The sequence below is a fragment of the Ovis canadensis genome, chromosome 23, assembly GCF_042477335.2.
Source record: "Ovis canadensis isolate MfBH-ARS-UI-01 breed Bighorn chromosome 23, ARS-UI_OviCan_v2, whole genome shotgun sequence".
In the NCBI taxonomy this organism is placed as follows: Eukaryota; Metazoa; Chordata; class Mammalia; order Artiodactyla; family Bovidae; genus Ovis; species Ovis canadensis.
In genome coordinates, this window is record NC_091267.1 from 34,509,022 (window position 1) to 34,524,916 (window position 15,895).

The 15,895-nt window shown below is 46.6% G+C and overlaps 1 protein-coding gene across 1 annotated transcript in view; it reads right to left on the reverse strand.

Moving 5' to 3' along the window:
* Nucleotides 1–15,895, reverse strand: part of MOCOS (molybdenum cofactor sulfurase) — a 63,479-nt gene that overhangs the window by 33,690 nt on the left and 13,894 nt on the right. Inside the window, exons 5-8 of the mRNA XM_069568683.1 lie at nucleotides 14,750–14,826; nucleotides 12,008–12,207; nucleotides 5,918–6,034; nucleotides 4,036–4,497 (exon numbers count right to left, since the gene is read on the reverse strand). Coding sequence (XP_069424784.1) covers nucleotides 4,036–4,497; nucleotides 5,918–6,034; nucleotides 12,008–12,207; nucleotides 14,750–14,826 — 856 coding nt within the window. The remainder of the gene's footprint in view (nucleotides 1–4,035; nucleotides 4,498–5,917; nucleotides 6,035–12,007; nucleotides 12,208–14,749; nucleotides 14,827–15,895) is intronic.

Here is a 15,895-nt window from a genome sequence, read left to right on the forward strand (position 1 = left end):
TGCCCTCTCCCCACAGGTCTCTGCTGCTCCCGCTTTCTGTGTGTCCTTCCACACCGGAGGATGCCTGAGCAGGCATATCCTCGTAATGTAGCACAAATGGTGGCTCCACTGAAATGGTCACTGAGCTGATCCATCTTGAGTGTATAAAATATGTATATTCCTCAATGCTTCATATTTCTACTAAATTAAAATACAAATTATGGCCAGTGCCTAGATCTTGCACTTAATACCATTCTCCAATAAAAACAACCAGAACTTCTTGGAGAAACGGTTTATTCTAGGGCTGGGTCAGGAAATATATAACAGCGATTTACACATATATACACAGTATTGGATTATAACCTAAAATATAAATTAAATACCTGTGAGTCCATACTGATATAAATAAATGATTAAATAGAAAGGTCAACTCTCTCATATAGAAGAAGTCCGAATTATTGATGTAGATGGCCCCCCCTCAAGAAGGTAGAGCATAACTCCTTACCCACTAAGTGTGGGCTACCCTTAGTCACTTGCCTCTAAAGGGCACAATATGGGAATGGGTGGAGGGGGAACTGACAGTGAAGAACGCTGGCAAACACTATGAGACCCAGGTTAACATCGTAGTGATAAGCCACAACGATACTATGTACCCTGACACAATACGATGAGAACTTTATCTCTGTGGTCCTCCTGCCGTAAAACCCCAAACCCCAGTCTAATCCCCAGAAAGACATTAGACAAAAACAAACTGATGGATATTCTAATAAATACCTGGCCAGTATTCCTTAACACAATCAAGGTGCTGAAAACAGGGAAAGTCTAAGAAACTGGTACAACCCCAGAGGAGCCTAAGGAGACACGAGAGCTAAACATAACGTGGTGTTTTGGATGGGATCCAGAACACAAAAAGCACATTAGGGGAAAAATAATGAAATATCAATAGTGTGAGACCAGGTCTTTGCAGTTTTGTCCACAGGTTACACCCACTGTTTTCAGCACTGCCTGCTGTTTGTTAAAGAAGGGCGCACACCACCCACTGCTTTTGAAATAGTATTATGCTAAAGAGACCAACATTCTTGCACAACTGTGCAAGAATCAATTTCACCCTTCTGTTTTCCTCTGAGCACCCAAGTTAACCACCCAAAGGAGTCTGAAAACTTCCAATGGGGGTAATGATGAAAGGGAAGAATATTTAACTGGGGGCACTTTGGGGTGGGTCCTCGAAGGAGGGACCTCAGTGAAGACGGAGGCTTCAGGGGGAGGAAGTGAAGGAGAGGAGCTTCCAGCCTGGGGTGAGCGCGGCGCAGATCTCTAGGAGGAACAATGTGAAGGGAAACTGCTCCTCCAGCCAGGGGAGCCCTGTACCCAAGAAGCAGAAACGCGGTGCAGCGGGGGGTGGGGTGGGGTTGGCACTTTGAGGACTGACAAGCCTGGCGCTTACATCTCACCTCCGACAGTTATCATCGGCTTTGGACAACTTACCACCTTCCTGAGCCTTGGCTCTGTCATGTATTATATAAAATGGACATTATTGTCATTGGATTAGGTGAAAACCAAAACAGTGCATTAACTGTAAAGCAACTGAATGTAACAGGTGACCCACAGATGTCAATCCCTTTACTCTGCCCTTCGCTTGCCTTCTGTACCAGACATCCTCTCCCCACAGACCATGGCTGCTCCTGCTGGCAGAACCCTTGAGTTCAGCAATATTAGGGGCCAAGCCCAGAATCCACCACTAAGTCACTATTTCTTTCAGAAAACATGTTTTGAATTACAAATAACTTTTTAGAAGACAATCTATTATTGGGTGGCATTTCTCCATGGATCTTTCATTTCTGCATGTCTGTTTTAACAAGCAGAAGCACAAACTGTCCTCTGTTCCAGACTCTCCTGTCAAGGATGTTTGTATAGTGAACAACCCTCTGGAGTAGAGGGCAAGTTTGCTCACAGCCCAGTATCACAAACATATCAGCTCCTCCCTGACTGAGGACTACACAGCTTGGCTGGCATCCTATTATGAAAGAGGTTTCCTGAGTTAGGGGGCTCCCAAATATGAGCAGAACATCCACCTGGGCCCCTCTGGACCCTTTCTTGGGGCTTGGGGGGAAAGAAGAGCAACACAAACATGAAGCTCTTGCTACCTGCAGGCTGTGAGTAACAGCCTTTTATCTCTGACCCAAGAATCTCATCTTCCCCCGCCCCCCAGCATGCGAGATCCTAAAGCTGCATCCCCCGCTTTGGAAATGCAGAGTCTTCACCTCTGGACCACCAGGGAAGCCCCATGGAATCTCATGTCTCTTGTCGCATCCAAGACACTGAGGCAGGCTGGGTTGTGAGCTTGCTAGGAGGGCAAAGTCTCGGGCCCGTCGCTGTTCCTTACACCCACTTGTTGGAACATGTCTATCATTGTCTATCCTTTGATTTGCCACCTAAACACTGAATTTACTGGCTTCCATCTTCCTTCTTCCTCTTTGTCAGGGGCAAGCTTTCAGCCACCATGTCTGTGTTGGCATGTGAAGGGTAACCTTTTTAGCTGTCGCAGCTGGGGGCTGGATTACGGAAGGATTTGAGCAAATAAGTATTCACTGAGGGCAATGGGAGCCAGGTTTCTCACAAGATTTTCAAGTGCAGGGGATGGCTAAATAAACCCTGTGGTGTTGGATTGGAATTGGAGATATCAGTGTGAAATCATGGCTGTGAATGGATAGACAGATAAATGATAGGTAGACAGAGAGAGCGAGAGAGAGAGAGAGAGAGAGATGCGTGTGTGTGTATGTATGTGTGTGTGTGTGTGTGTGTGTGTGTTGTAAAGTGTCTGCTTCCCTCCTGAGATACTGCCCTCCCTAAGGAAAGGAATCATTTCCATTTTGTTCATCACTGCACACAGGTGCAGGCCCAGCAGGTGGCAAGCACTCAGTGTATAGTTTCTGAATGAGCAGACGGACGGAAGACTTTTAGCAAAATATGAAACCTTACTGAGTCTCAGTGTCTTCATCTGTAAAATGGGTCACTGATTCCTGCTGTGTTTCTGTGTGCAGCACGGCTATTCTACAGGACATGACTCATCTGAGAAAAGACAGTCCTGATACTCCTCACCTGCCTGCATTCAGGAGTGGAGAAGAACTTGCTTGTTCATGGTCTCAGACTGGAGGACAGTCTCCTTCAGCATGGACTAGCCAATGAGGAGCTAGGGAGCCTGTGATCCCAGAGGCTCAGGAGGGGGGGGACCTCACCTGGGACTTGGAACACACACATATCACAGAAAGACAGTCTTATAGGAAGTTCGGCCACTGCAGGAGGGGTCGGGGCCAGCTGGCCAACCAAGGCAAGCACTCCCATCTCCCAGGTAGGGTGACTGCCAGGCCAGCCTGTTTGCAGACATTATGTAGTTCACCTCCACAGGGAGAGCTAAGCAGACAGACTCAGGACAGTGTGGACCCAAGGAGTCAGTAGACCCGGGTTCAAATCCTTTCCCTATCATTTATTAGGGGGTCATGACCTGGGCAGAGTGCTTAACCTCAATAGCCCCTAGGCTCCATATCTATACAATAGGGATGATATTACCTAGCACCTCATATTATTGTTTTGAAGATCAAATGAACCAAAGTATGTAAAATGCTTCTGCATGAAAGTTACATCCATAACTATCAACAGTAACTAGGCAGTCACACCCAGAAATAGGGTCCTCTCGGGGATTCCCATTTGCAGAGTCATGGTCAAAAGTCAGCTCAAACCAAGAAAGACAGAATGAGGACTTCTCTGGTGGAGCAGTGGATAAGAATCTGCTACCAACCTGGGGTACACGGGTTTGATCCCTGGTCTGAGAAAATCCCACATGCTGCAAAGCCACTAAGCCCATGGGTCACAACTACTGAGTCTGTGCTCCAGAGCCTGGGAACTGCAACCATTGAGCCTGTGTGCTGCAGGTACTGACGTTTTGATTTTCTGCATGCTTCCCTTCACTTCCTGAACTTTTTTTCTTTACTTTATCAAAAAATATTATAAAATAAACACAAAAGAAGCAATCTCTTCAGCTGCCACTGAAACCCTTACCTCAAATGCCGCACAGGACTTGATTGGGTAGAGGTAAAGGTTGGTGACAACGTGTGACCTGAGGTCCCCATCTGGGATGTCAGCAGCGTTCTCTAAAGTGGTCTGCTGGGGTCCGGTGGCCTCCAGCAGGGGCGGACACAGATCCTCTGCGTTGAAAGCGGTGGGCGAGTTGTTCCAAACCCCGGAGTGTGGGGAAGCGTCTTCTTGAGGTGAGGGGCTACCTCTGACCCAGGTGGCAGGCACGGCGTTCTGAGCCTCGCTGTCTCCGGGCGGGGCTCCAGCCTCCCCAGGGGTGGCCAGAGGGAGAGGCTGGCCATGAGACGGGTGCAGTTGGGTTGCTATGATGAACCTGAGGAAGGCCTGGGCATCCTCAAGGGTAGACATGTATCCAAAAGAAATCCTCACACAGCCCGTCGTCTGCCCATCTATGAGGTCCACATCATCTCCGCAGACGTGACCAGCCTAGGAGAAAGAAACAAGTCAGCCAGAGTGGTCCTCATGATGGACCAGAAACCATTCTGTAAAACAAAGTTTGTTGATAATAGAAGATAAAATTAATCCAGGAAAACAGAGCTGCAACACTAAGAAGAGCTGCGTGCCTCAGGCATAGTTTCACAAACCCAGGGCTCTGACTCCCCGTCCGGCATCACATGGCTCACTGTGAGTGGGGATCTATACCAATCCCATGGGGCCATTAAAAAGTTTAAAAGACACAACATTGTAAACCAACTATATTTCAATATAAATAAATAAATAATTTTTTTTTAAAGTTTAAAAGCAATTGTTCACATAAAGCATTTACCAGAGCCATATATACAATGCTGACCCACAACGGCAGCAAAAGACAGACTGAAGTTTCAAAAGCACAGATAGGTCAGCTTCTTGGTCTACCCAGGGCTGAAAGGGGAGGAGAGCTTGCTGGCCATGCCTGTTAGACTCTCTCAGGATCAAAGAGAGGCCTGTATCCTTTGCAGCTGCCTTTTGACAAAAGAGCAAGACAGAGATGCTGCCTCAAGGAATGACTGGCCCAAGCCCATAATGAAAGCCAAAGGCAGTACTAAGTGCCTGGCCAGGAGGTGGGGAAAGAAAAGCAAGAAGTCCCCAAGCCTCTATAAGCCCCGCTGCCTGTCATTGATCACTGATCCAGCGGCCTACCACCCCAGAGCTGAACCCAAGTCAGATACCCAAAGAGATGGGTCCACAGCATTCCTCAGGTTCAATAACATACCTGGAATTGCCTTCATCTGTGTTCTAAGACTCCCTCTCTCTTTTTAAGCAGAACACAGCTCATGGTTGGTTGGGATCTAATATATTCATTACTTAGCGGCAGCCAAAAGAAACAATTTATAAACTATTCTGATATAAATAAGGCCTTCTGCCACTCGAACTAGTCTTATGAAACGGTTCAAACTAAAATGTACCTTGAAGTGACAAACCTCAACTCAGGGAAGTGGCAGGAAGGGTGGGGACCTGAGAAACGCAGAATGCCCGCTGGAAAAATTCCTCTCCTCACTCTGCCAAAGGACGAGCAACTTCTTAGCTTGCAGATTTCACTCTGGCAGGACTAAACTAGTTAAGGAGCACATTTTCACATCGGCTTGTCCCCAGTTAAAAGTCATCTTCTGAATTAAAAAAAAAAAAAGTCCTCTACTGCCTTTAAATTTTTGCCCTCAAACTAAAACACGCCTGGCATGCAGGCACTATCTTGAAGCATTTTCTAATTTTGTTGACCCCTTTTTCTTTGCACGTTCACAGGGTGGGCTCAGAGAAATGAACCCGAAGACCAGCCCCCACTCCAGACACGGGTCCAGCCTCTGGTGAAGATGAGGCATTAGCACTGGGTCTTGCTGGCAGCGTTTGGGCCACAGGGTCCAGTACCAACCTGAAGATGCTTCTTCACCATCTCATCGCTTATCCCCAGGTGCCTCTGGCAGGCCCCGGTGTTACAGAAGCAGCCGGTTCGCACATGGATGTTGTGAAGGCTGGCCATTTTATCCACCTGTGGGTTTAATATGACACAGAACTAGGGTTAGGAGTGTCCGGTTCTACTCTGACTGCCTGGACTGAAGAGTTTCAGGTTCCATATTTGGGTCTCTCTTTCCTAACAGTAAAATGAAAATGTGAGCTCGGAATTTTTCTCTAAAATGCTATGATCCATCGTGGGTTTTATAAATACATTTTATAAAATATTATTGATAATTAAAGCTTATCCAGTTGGGTAATAGATATATGCCTATGAAAAGTGAAAAATTATTACACCAAATTCCAAGTTGAGAGCTCACATTTAAAATAATCTGATTTCTTAAATGAACTGAAAATGTGTATAGACATTTTTCCAAAGTAGATATACAAATGCCAACAGATGCATGAACACATGCTCAACATCACTAGTCATTAGCAAAATCTAAGTTAAAACTAAAATAAGATACCACCTCTCAAATATCTAGTATCTAGCATGTAATGTCACACCTGTTAGAAAGGCTATCATCAGAAAGACAACAAATAATAAGAGGTGGGGAGAACATGGAGAAAAGGGAATCCTGTTGATGGGAACGGGCACAGCAACTATGGAAAACTGTACAGGAATCCTTCAGAAAATTTAAAGTAGAACTAATTGCTGTATTTACCTGAAGGAAATGAAATCATTGTCTTGAAAAGAGATCTGTACCCCCATGTTTACTGCCGACATGAGAACAATTTAAGCATCCATCAAAGGATTCATGGATAAAGAAAATGTGATGTGTTTAAACACACAGTGAAATATTGTTCAGCTATTAAAAAAAAAAGAAATCCTGCCATTTGTGACAAGGATGGCCCTTGAGGGCATTTTGCTCAGTCATAATGAAATATGTGAAGACGTAAGTCAGACAAAGACAAATACTGTATGATCATACACATGGAACCAAATGAAAATTCGGGGAACAGATCGGTGATTGCCAGGGGCAAGGGAGGGTGGGGTGTGGTGAAGGCGGTCAAAAGGTACAAGATAGATATCTATCTTATGTAGAGATAGATAAGTCCTGGGGTTATAACATACAGCATGGTGACTATAGTTAACAATAATGTATTATATACTTGAAAATTGCTAAGAGAGTAAATCTTAAAAGTTGTCGTCACAAGAAAAAAAATTTTTATAACCATATGTGGTGATAGATGTTAACTAAACTTGTAGAAATCATTTCCCAATGTATACATATATAGAATTACTCACTAATTTGTGTTGTACACCTAAAACTAACACAATGTTATACATTTGATCTCACTTGTTAAAAAAAAGAATTTTAAGGAATTAATTTTTGAAAAAAAGACCCCACAGGTTTCAAGTGAGATTCACAAGAATAAAATCTGAGTGTGGCTGGGACATGGGACAGCTCCTCAGTGCCCTTAGGCAAGACAGACCAGGACCATCTGCCCTGATCCCAGAGTGGGCCTTAGCAGAGCTATCACTCACAGGAGCCCTGCCTCGGCTCCCAGCCCAGACTGCAAACATTACGGTGTTGACACCGCATGTTACCGATTTGCTTTTCATAATATCCTAGACTTTGGGTTCCATCACAGAACTGCAATTCAATCCAGAAGTTCCAAGTCTTTTTCTTCTCCACTGGAAGCTGGACAGGTGATTCTTGCTCACAAGGCTCAAAGGTGAGCTGGCACGAGGGATGTTTGTGCCAGGTCCTCTGTTTATGGGTCCAGGGTTCCATTCCCCCAAAGGCCTGGGGGCCCAGTGAGGGTCCTTCGCCCTGGTGACTCAGGCTAAACTCAGGGAAGTCCTCTAATTGCACTTGAGGAAACAAACACAACTGCCCAGCTGGGGAAGGCTTGGAGACTTTCCTTCCTGGGAAGAACGTGTCAGACACAGGTCACCACGCACAGGGTCCGCATGCTGCCCTGCTGGGCGGGCACAACAGCGGTGCCTCCCACACGCCTTTGTGAAGACACACTGTCGGCACTTTAGCCATCACCCCTGGACTGTCAGAGTGTGAAGAAGCCATTTCTGCTGATGAAACCCAGGGATTTCCTGCTGTCTGTGGTGAGGCCTGGCGGCCCCACTGGGTCTGGCCAACTCCACCTCCAGGGTCAGGTGACCTCCACTCAAGGGACAGCCCCTAGGAAAGCACCTCCCTCCCCGACCCCAGCTCCCGCCAAGCTGAATTACAAGTCTCCCACACTCACCCCTCTCCCAGATATGCACTATTCCAGCTACCACAGCCACAAAATGAGCCACCCAGACATTGTGGCATAAAACAACAACCACTGTATTGTGCTCATGGCTACAGGGGGTCAGATATTCAGAAAGGGCCCAGAGATGGCTGATCTCATTTGGCAAGACTAGAAGGCTGGGAGTGACATGCCTGGGGGCTGGGAGTGACATGCCTGGGGTTAGAATTCCCTCGAGGTTCATTTTCTCAAAGACGGGTCTGGCCTCGCTAAAACCAGGACAGTCACCAACACGCTTGCTTCCGGCTTCCTCACAGCAGGGCTGCTGAGGGTATGCCTCCTTTCACAGTAAGTTGAGGCTGCAACAGTGAATGCCCCAGGAAGCAATGCTGACGCTGCACGGGCTTTTCTGGCCTAGCCTCCAAAGCCAAGCAGTGTCACCTTTGGAGGCGTGCCGTTGAATATGAGTGAGTCACAGACCCGCCAAGGTTCAAGGGAAAAAGACAAGGGCCCCACTTAGAAGAGCATGTGGGTGGAAGAGGCTGTTTTGGCCACAGTTGCCCTTCATTCTACTTTCTCATCACAACTTCATCTTTTCTCACCCTGAGACCTTTGGAATCCCACAGAGGCTTGGCCAGTGCCCAGCCAGGTGAAGGAACTGGCTGCTGGAACAGGATGAGAGCTATATTCACAGTACAATGGGGCACTTGCTTCATGCCAGCCCGACACTAAGGAGCTATATATTGTATCTCATTCAATCCTCATGACAAACTGTCATCAGGGTACATTCTTATCCCATTTCGCAGAGACTTGGGGAGCTTACATTACCTTACCCAAGCTCAGAGAGCCAGTGCAAGGCAGCCTGACTCTGAACCCACCCACTTAAAAACTGGGTAGACTGACTTCCACCAGAGGGGAAAATGAAATGAGGAGGTGCCTGTGTTTGTTCAGTTGCTCAGTCATGTCTGACTCTCTGCGGCCCTATGAATTGCAGCATGCCAGGCTTCCCTGTCCATTACCAGCTCCCAGAGCTTGCTCAGACTCATGTCCATGAGTCACTGATGCCATCCAATGAGGCATCACTGAAATGAGGAGGCCTGGATATCAAAAACAGGTACCCAAAAGCTTCTCACAGAAGGCTCAATTCCTTCACAAATCCCCTGAAAAAGAGACAACCAGACCCAGCCTTGATGCCATGTAATGTTTCCAAAGACCCTCCAAATCTCTGTGGAATTCCCACATGTGACAAAGACCAGGCAAACCCAGGATTCTCCTGAGCTGACACAGCTGGCCATGCCCCAGCCATGACCTCCACTCATGGGATGAGCTTCCTCTATAGACGCACAAGGGAGAAACCCCTGTGTGAGACCTCAGGGAATGAGCGTCCCAGTGAAGTCAGGTAGACACCAAGATGGGCAGCTCCTTCTTCTTGGGGAGATCTTCCTCTTTGCTTCTCTGGGCAAATGGGTGATTCTTTCACCATTCTGCCTGGAACTGATTCCCCACCCCAACCTAAGTACAAAGGCTCCTCTGTGTCCCCTGCCTCTTGTTTGCAGAAAAAACTGAAATCTCCCAGGCCTCCAAGAGTCACAAAAGACCAGGCTCGAGCAGTCAACAAGTAGGACAGTCACAGACTCAGTGTCTGATGAAAGAATTGGAATTAACACTGCTGCTCATAATAATCTATACCTTTGTCGGCATTAGAATAACTGTAGCTTGCTCTGCCCACATAGGTAAGCTGGCAACTAAAATGGTCAGCAAAGAGATGTCCACCCACGTGGACATCTTTCACTCTAACACTGAGACACCCTTCCTCAGTGTGAAACAGTTACAGAAGACAGACTTTCGTCCCTATTCCCATAGATGTGGAATGATCCCTGAGAGTGGGAATTTGTAAGCAGCTCTTTTGCCCCTCTTTGATTTGTTCATCTCTGTTTCCCTCAGACTTTAATTATAAAAATGGGATCACGAGGTAACATTTAACTTAACTCCTGACTTACGCTCTACTGAATGTACACGATGCCTGGCCTAACCACTTGATCTCTTTTCAGGATTAAAAGGAGTAAGAATGAAGAATTACATAGTTAAAGAATGACTGACTCTATACCCCCAGCTCCTCTTGGCAAATCTGCAGGTGGACCAAGCAGGCCAGACAATCTCCAAAAGAAGATCAGGAGACATCAGTGGGTCTACACACTATGAGAAATGCAAAGAACCTGACCTCTTACCTTAATGATTAACTTGTTTTTTTCCCCCATTTTCCTGCTAAAAATTGTCATGACTGAGCAGAATCTTTGGAGTTACTCTCCAGGCATGAGTCCACCATCTCCCTAGATTTCGGCTTTTCTGACTCAATAGCTTTCCTTTCTACTGACACTTGCCCCCGCTTTAAGTGATGAGCAGCCCAACCTGAATTCAGCATTATGCTTGCCACACCACATTTCAGAGTCATCAGCCTGCCCTCCTCCACACCCCTCAAAAACACACTTATTTTAGATTCAAGAAGGAAACTTATTGTACCAATCACCCAGAAAAACGTATTTGAGAAGGCAAACCTTTGGCCCCAGTGTGTTTTACACCACCCCTCAAAAGCATTTAAAATTGCCTGCTTCTGAATGACGCTGGGCTGCTTCTGCTGCTGCGCAAGTGGGGGGGGGGGGGGGGCGGCAATATCTTCACAATAATCTCACCCAAGAGACAACTAATGATTGTAGAGTGTTGGTCCCTGGACATCAGTGAGAACCAACATTTCTTCCAGAAAACAGTTCTTAAGTTTGTCCTCAGAAAGTTTATGGATCTTCCAAAAAAAAAGTTTTTTTTTCCTTGAAAAAAGAAAGTTCATGGGAGGCAGGGATAGGATCCCTTGAGAAATGAATTCCATCTGAGAAACTCTGGATTTAACACAGGTGTATGGAAAGAGTGGCTTTCAAGGGATGATAAGCAGCATCTTCCAAACTGATGTGATGATCAAATCGCTCCTCACAGCAGTTCTAGAAACCTGGGCTCTGGGAAGGGCCTTGGGCTCCCCAGGCCCAATCTGTCACAGCCCATCTGGTGACCACCCACTGCCATGTCTGGGTGTTCAGTGTGACTCTAGGTTTTTTAATGTACTGGGCAGTGACCAGCTTATTCAGTATCACAGGGATCCAAGCAGTTCCCAACCTGAAAACCACTACCTGCAGTGTTTTCTTGAGAAAATGCATACAAAGGGTATATCTGCAGAAACTATTTTATAACCAGCCTACCAAACACTTTGAACTTAGTATAATGAACTACAGCAGAAATAAGGGCTTTTGTGCTACTAAGGACATCATTTCTACTTGTCATAAAAAAAAGAGTGATGAGTTCCAAGCAACATGCAAACAAACAGTGGTAAGAGGCCCAGGATTTTGAGTGCCACTGCGACACGGTCTGATGTAATGGTGGGGCTACCAAGCTGCTGGTATACGAAATGACCTCAGACAGGCTGCTCTGCCTACACTATGTTAGGGTGTCTTCCCTTGCTGGCAAGCTGTCAGCTGTCCCCTGCCACTGCCATCAGAAACTTGGTCTCTCTCTTCCCATTTGAAATTGACCACCTGTGGCTGAATAAAGTAGGCCGAAGAACTAAATAGCCCATGCTTATTAGAACTGCATGTCAATGGGAGTGCAGAGCTTCTAAGGAGGGACCAGTGGCCTCTCCAACAGGACACAGGATTCCTCATGACTATTGCAAAGGGCCCAGAGGCCTTGTCCTCAAATTTCAGGGCTACAGAATTCCAGACAAGAGTGATGCTGATATGAACAGGTTAGCAGGATGAAAAGAAAAACCCACCTGGGAGTAACCAACGATGTTCCCGTGGTCATCGAGCACATTGAAGCTGATGACGGGACCCTGCACCTCTGGGCTGCTGAACTCAGAGTCACTGTAAATCTGCACGACAGGGGCTCCGTTGGGGTACCGCAGGGAAGACAAGGCAGCGTAGGTGTACTGAGCCAGGGTAAACGTGTGCTGCCGGACGCTCTCCATCCCACCTCAGAGCAACGAACAGGGGTGAAAGGGAAGCATGAATGTGATGGAAAAGTCAGTCTCAGTTTTAAGAAAACGAGATCATTATAACTGGCAAACTTGGATCTCGTATTAATGATGTTACACACAGTAAGTCCTCTACATACAAATGAGTTCCATTCCGGGAGTGCGTCTGTAAGTCCAATTTGTTCATACGTCCAACAAAGGCAGCCTACCATCGGCTATATAGTACTGTACCTGCACAGGTTTTTAATACTTTTCACACAAGTAATACGTGAAAAACAGACTCAAAAAGAAAACATTTTTAATCTTACAGAACAGCACCTTGAAAAGGACAGTAGCGCCAGCTCCATCACTGCTGCCTTTACGTCTGTTTCCAGACATCCTGGTCTTGAAATAAAGACACTGTACCATCACACTCTATACCGTATTATACAGTACAGTACACAAAAGTACAGCCACCTGGAGAGGATGCACGCACATGAAAACATACGCCAGACACGTGAACAAACTTAGGTGACTAGACACGAGAACGCATGTTCGAATCTTTGAAAGTTCGCAGTTTGAAGGCTCACATGTAGGGAACTTACTCTGTAATCAGAGTATGGTACTGCCCACACAGTAAATGTTTAGGTCATCGGTACTGAATGACAGTTTACCACTACTGCTTCTGTGGAATTTTCCCATAGGAACTGCTATCATCTTCCTTTTCAAAATAAAAAAAACAAATGTTACTTAAGCATTCAGCTAATTGAGACCCTTTTGTAACAGACTGCAAAAATGTATAATTTTGTCTTCAAACATACTTCTGTCTTGCTGTTTTTTTGTAAGTGTTTAAATCATACAAATTGTGAGTGTTTAATACTATACAAAGCAGCTAAGAATACTTGTTTTACCATGGGTGAACTCTGAAAACATGCTAAGTAAAATAAGCCAGACACAATAGGACAAATATTGTATTATCTCTTTTATGTATGGTGCCTAAAACAGGCAAATTCATAGAAATAGAAAGAATAGACATACTATGGGTTGGAGAGGGGAAATTGGGGAGATATTGTTTTTTAAGTTTGGAATGATTAAAAAGTCCCGGACATGGATAGTGGTAATGACTGCTCTATAATGTGAATACACTTAATGTATACTGAACTGTATACACTTTAAAATGGCTAAGCGCCATTTATATTACATAGATTTCACCACAATTTTTTCTAAAAAAGAGCAATTAACTAAGGAAAAATCAGGGTCTGCCTTATTGTGGAGTTGACACTGTCAACCTGCTTTCAGAGGTACCCCAGCCCTGTCAGACTCTGTCACTTGTGGTTCAGACACCTTGTTAGCATCTTTCCTTGAAAAAGTGCCTGTTTCTCAATGTCTGTTTTCACGGTCTCTGCTTTGTCTGGGTGATGCCCACTCACCAGCCTGCATTACTGTCAGGACGACCCTTCCACAAGTCCTGTATGTTTGCAGTGCTGGGATTAGGCTGAGGACCTAAGGGTTACATTATTTTGACGAAAGAGAGACAGAGAGAGAAAGGGCTGCCTAACTATCAAGCCAAGTCCCTTGTGGTGTGCCAAGTTCACCACAACTCCATCCTCATCTGGACAGGACAAGCAGTGCTGCCCCGTCCTGGAAGCTCAGCCTCTGAAAGGAGCGACAGGGGCATAGCAGGAGGGTAGAGGCCCGGCTCACCAGACAGAGCTGCTTCCAGCCTGTACCCCACCAGATTGGATGTGCACCCATCTGTGTGTCAGACTACAGGGAATGCCCCCACCTGCTCATGCACCCCAAGCTCTTGTCAGGAAAGAAAGCATGTGTCATTGCAAAGGCCAGCAGCAGAGACCACATCTGGGGACTCGGGTAAGGCATTAGGATTGCGTGGGTTTAAACCCTAGCCCTCCCAGGTTCCCTGGCCCTGGGGAAGGCATCTAATCTCTCTGAGTATAAGATCCTTTGTGGGCAAAGTGGGCTCATCACAAACCTCCCCTGTGGGAAGACCCAGCGAACTGAGCTTTATAAGTTCTCAGGATCTGTAAGCAGGGACCAAGGATGGCTCCTCTGCTTCTATGAGGTTACTAATCTCAGGATTTGGAAAGTCTCTACTCTTAAAACATTCTTTTAACCAACCAAAAAAAAAAAAAAAGAGAGAGAGAGAGAGAGAGAAAGGCCCAGTCTCTCACTCCTGCTGCACAATCATTTCTGGAAGTTGTTCAGAATCAGCTCCACCTGCATCAGTGCAGAGCTGCCAGGTGCTCATCTCTCGCACAGACTCTCTCCTTATCCGGATCCCATCCATGCCAGGGCTCCCTTCAAGGACATGGGCAACAGGAGCAAACACCACATGCATAGAGATGTCCATTGAGGGGACTTCTCTGTGGTCCAGTGGCTAAGACTTCACACTCCCAGTGCAGGGGGCCCGGGTTCGATCCCTGGTCTGGGAACTAGATCCTGTGTGCTGCAACTAAGCGTTAACATGCCAGAACTAAAGATCCCACGTGCCACAACCAAGATCTGGTAGGACCAAAAAGGATAAAAAAGATGTCCACTGACCTGTGAGGCGCTCTAGGGCATCAAATCCATGTTTTAGTGCTATCACGTCAAGGAAGGAGATGGTGCCATCTTCAAACCTGCAACAGTGGGGAGAGGGACAAGGTCAAGCTGTGACCAAAGCCTCCATGTGCATTTCATGTATGTGACACCAGGGCTTTGCGCCTCGGGTCTATGGAGACTTTGCCTCTGCAGCCTTATACGCAGTCTCCTTTCCCACCTCGAGACAGATGGCTGTCACACCAAGACACGCAGGCTACCTCTGGCCTTGACCTGTTCTGCAGCTTATGTCTGGCAGTGATGATGAGGGGCCCTGAAAGATAGTCAGGACCTCGGAAGACTTCAGACTTGACAAAACCTCAAGTGCTGTGGCTCCTACAAAGCTGCCCTTGACCCCGAGACAGCACCCCTTGACAGGGCGTTGATTCAGTAAGATCCATTGTGTAGCCACAAGGTTCCTAAGAAGAGTCTATCATTCCAAAGTCTACAGGACTACAGTTATTAGAAGGCTCTCAATAAACTTCCTGTTACCAAGCTGTTCACTATATTTACATTTTTCAATGGTTCGTTTAGACAAAATAATCCTCATCAAATCTTTATTGTCCACGGACCGCATGCCAGGCACTGTTCTGGTTGCTAAGGATACAGCGGTGAACATGACAAGTAGGATTCCTGCCTTCACTGGGCTTCCATCCCTCTAAGGGCACTGAAATAAGAAACGACAAACAGCAAACACACAGGGAAGCCAAATAAGCTCAAGGCAGGGGTGACAAGTGCCCCAGCTGGCGGCTCCTTTAGATGAGACGGTCAGGGCAGGTCCTCTCCGAGGAAGATCACTCAAGCAGAGGCAGAGTGAAAGTAAGGGAGCAAGGAAGACTGCTCATTTGTGAAGCTAAGTTCACAGTTCCAAAGGGAAACAGTAATCCAAGGAGGGGTGCAGCATAGGCCCTGAGCAGGTAGAGTTGGAACAGCAAGATCAGTGGGCCTGGGAGCGCTCAGAGGGCAAGTCAGAGAACTTTACCCTGGGTCAGATGAGTGGTTGGAGGGCTCTGAGCAGAGAGAGTGACTGGATGGGGCCTGGGTTTTGATTAGATGCCCCTAGCTGCTGCATTAGTGAGGGGAAGGCTAGGGACAGCAAGGAGTTTCCAG